This window comes from Hipposideros armiger, unplaced genomic scaffold (assembly GCF_001890085.2).
Source record: "Hipposideros armiger isolate ML-2016 unplaced genomic scaffold, ASM189008v1 scaffold_261, whole genome shotgun sequence".
Taxonomy (NCBI): Eukaryota; Metazoa; Chordata; class Mammalia; order Chiroptera; family Hipposideridae; genus Hipposideros; species Hipposideros armiger.
This window is the reverse complement of record NW_017731611.1, coordinates 52,455-56,002: the sequence shown is the minus strand read 5'-3', so window position 1 is coordinate 56,002 and position 3,548 is coordinate 52,455. Positions and strand designations below refer to the sequence as shown.

Sequence of the window (3,548 nt, the reverse complement as noted above, 5' to 3'; positions counted from 1 at the left end):
TCCTTACATTCCACTCAAAGCCACCCACAGCGAGGCCTCCAGCGGCTCCTGTCCCAGCCAGGCCGATGAACAAGCCGCTGCCCACATTGCTGGACATCAGCGATGCTCCGATCTGCAAGGCACAAGTGGGGCCAAGGGTCAGGGGTCCGTGTTAATCAGAATCAGTCTGGAGCCAGGGCCATGTACTTTAGGAGCTGGGCAGGAGGCAGGGAGAGCAGGACCTGGACTCAGGAAATCAGAGATCAGAGGAAGAGGAGGGAGTTGAGGGGAGCAGAGAGGAAGAGGGACAGAACTGACATTTACGGGGTGCCTACTATATGCCTTGTACTGTGCTAGGCATTTTATGAGCACTAATACACTTAATCACCCCAGAGATTTGGACAGATGGGTATTAATCTTTCCAGTGTACGTTTAATATTAGGAAAAATGAAGCCATTGGCTGCAGGCCACCCGTGAGTGAGTGGCTCAGTGGGAAAGAAAGGAAGTCCCGGGGAGCAGGGGCCATCAGGGGGGATAAAGCTCTGCTCCAGGCCATCAATCTAAGGCTCCCCAGAGAGAAGAACGTTGAAGCATAGGAGGCGGGGGAACAAGAAAGGCGGCCCGATGGGAGCGCCTGGGTCACAAAGGTCTCAGGATCAATTCCTTGAGGTTGTTGGGGGTTTTACCTCCATGATTTCCCTCATTTAACTGCTCTTCAGGATTAAACTGATATGTCACCTTCCCAAGAAAACCTTTACTAATCCCACTTCCACTGTCTGGCGGTCAGAGGCTTCCTGCAAGCGCTCACAAGCCCCTGAACTGCCCTGTAGCTCAGCAGTGATCACCTTGTTTATGAGTCTGTCTGCCCAGCTCAACTCAGCTTCTGGAGGACAGGAACATTCTAGATTAGCTCTGTAGGTCCAGTGTTCAGCCTGCGGCCCATTTGGTGGCGCTCAGTGAGTGCTTACCCAAAGTGTGTGTGAGCAAGGTTGCTCAGGTTGCAGGTGCATTTGAACTGGAGGAGAGAGGAGTCTGGGACCAGGAAACACCCCCAGAGGCTGCTGCCTTGGTCCAGGCGGGAGAAGACAAGGTGAGGACTTGGCTTTGGGAGGCGAGGAGGGAGGAAGGTCCACTCACCGGCCACCAGGTCATGGACCTCCCTGCCAGGAAGTAGCCGCCAATGGTCCCTCTGCTTGCACGAATGGAAGACTGCAAAGGAAGTGGTGAGAGGTGAGGTTTCCGAGCCTCCCCCAACCTCTGCCCTCACCGAGATTCCCTACCTTTCAGCACAGGCATTATGGGGACCCAGAGGGTGAGAACTGAGGCAGGAATTTCACTGTCTATTCTANAGGAGAGCCCTGACGTGGTCACTGCCTGTGCCTCTACACAGGTCCCAGAATGGGTCCCACCCTCTGTGCACCCAGACGCCCGGTTTCCCCACAGGGAGCTCCCCCCCGTTCATGGTGGGAGGAGCCAAGCCTGGCTGGGGCATCACCTGGTCGGTGCACCAGCACCAGGTGGCCAGCACTGTGAGCCCGAAAATGAGGCCTGGCCAAGGGATGTCCCCGCTCACAGGGTCCCGGAGCATGTGGAAGGCATCAGGCCGGGGGAGGTGACAGGTGGTGTTGGGGACTGTGACATTAGGGATGGCCTGCCGGTACTGCTGCTCCAAGCCTGGGTACCAGCCCACTTCCCGAAAGCCTGTGGGGAGATACCACAGTGAGTGAAACAGCCGTGAGACCCCCACTGAGCCTGTCACATGCCCCTCTCCACTCCCAGTTCCGCGGGGCCTCCAAGGCTTGGAGCTCGTATGGGACTTGGGAATGGGGGAGGGAAATGGGGCTCAGACCCCCAGTTTGGGGTAGTGAAAACCCTGCTGTTTGGGAGTCCCTGTCTGGAGGGGGGACATGACTCTGTACTCTGGAAAGTTCCAAAGAAATTGCTAAAAATAGATGAGAGAGAAATTTAGGGGTGAGGGTGGAGAGTATTCAGATATTTTTCTTACCCAGAAACATGAGGACCAGGGCTCCCCCTACCATGATCACTGTCTGTAGAGCGTCAGTATAGATCACGGCCGTGAGGCCCCCTAGGGACCCAAGGAGAGGGCTCATCAGTCAGCACCAACAGGGGTTCCTCTCTGGGTGCCCGCCCTGTGTGTGGCCACCCTGGGGAGACCAGAGAAGACATGGAGCCCTCTTCGCAGGTGGACTCCCGCCGCCTGCCTTTCCTGGCACTGCGTGCCCCTCTGTGCCACCTGGCAGGTGGAAACTGGTCACAGTCACAGGTCCAGCTCCCTCCATCCTGCCGGCCTCTGCCTGTGGCTGCCCTGCCACAGCTTATCGTTGTTTAATATCCCAAGTCTAGTCCTTTGTGTGCTGTTAGCAACACCAGGAGCACTCCCTCCCTCCGACCCCAGTNCTGTGCCACCTGGCAGGTGGGAACTGGTCACAGTCACAGGTCCAGCTCCCTCCATCCTGCCGGCCTCTGCCTGTGGCTGCCCTGCCACAGCTTATCGTTGTTTAATATCCCAAGTCTAGTCTTTTGTGTGCTGTTAGCAACACCAGGAGCACTCCCTCCCTCCGACCCCAGTGCCCATTTAAATTCCACGTCTTTCCAGGCCGATTTAGCCAGGAGCAGGTCTGCCCTGAGCCAGTGACCCAGGATGCCCAGGCCTGTGTGAGGTGCTCTGAAGGGGACAGAGGGAGGCGGGTCTGTGGCTTTTGACTGGAGCAGCCCACAGTGGCTCTGGTCCAGATAACATTCCCTAATCACTCCCCTGCTCCCTGTTGCAGTAGGTCTTTCTCAGTATCTCTTAAGGTCTCTCCTTCCTTGTCTCTCTCTGGCTGGCTCTGTTTCCTCCTGTTTCTGCTTTTCCATCTCCCCTAATCTCTGTTGCACTGTGTCTTTCAGTCTTTTCCTCTGATCCTACATCTCCGCCTGCCACTTTTTGTCCCTTTCTGTTTTTCATTTTCTCTCAGGGTCAGTTTTCTCTTCACCTCTCCCTCTGGACTTTCTCTCTCCTCTAGTCTTCCCCTGTGTCTCTGCAGTCAGAAGCTTCCCTCTCCACCTCTCCCTGCCCCGTCTGTCTCTGCTACTGGTGCCTGCACCCCAACAGAACCCTCCCTCGGCCCTACCTGCGATGGTATAGACGGCTGTCACCACCAGCAAGAGCACCGTGGAGAGGTAAAGATTCCAGCCCAAGGCCATCTGGATGAAGAGGGCTCCAGAGAAGATGTCGGTCTGCAGAGACCCAGAAGAGGAAGTCACCCGGTGTGGCCACAAGGGAATGTCAACTTCCTGTTCAGCAATGTCAGCTGCTGTCAGCCCTTATCACACCATGAGGACAAGCCCTCAGTGCCGTGCTGAGGAGGATGGGTTTGATCTTGCAGATGCTGAGCAGCCGTGGAGATTTTAAAGTACAGGAGTGCCGCATAAAACTCTGAGACTGAGAACAATATGATCTGGTATCACTGATAGGATAGTCTGTTGGCCACGAAGGGACTGGTGAAAGAATGAAGTAGAAGACTGAGAAAGTGAAGCAAGGAGCTAGGGTCAGAGAAGAGGCCACT

General features: G+C 55.8%; 1 protein-coding gene across 1 annotated transcript in view; it reads right to left on the bottom strand.

The window, feature by feature from the left end:
• SLC5A9 (solute carrier family 5 member 9) overlaps nt 1-3,548 on the bottom strand; it is a 30,181-nt gene that overhangs the window by 21,984 nt on the left and 4,649 nt on the right. The window contains exons 2-5 of the mRNA XM_019656517.1: nt 3,114-3,219; nt 1,985-2,065; nt 1,475-1,680; nt 25-112 (exon numbers count right to left, since the gene is read on the bottom strand). Of these exons, the coding sequence (XP_019512062.1) occupies nt 25-112; nt 1,475-1,680; nt 1,985-2,065; nt 3,114-3,219 (481 nt within the window). The remainder of the gene's footprint in view (nt 1-24; nt 113-1,474; nt 1,681-1,984; nt 2,066-3,113; nt 3,220-3,548) is intronic.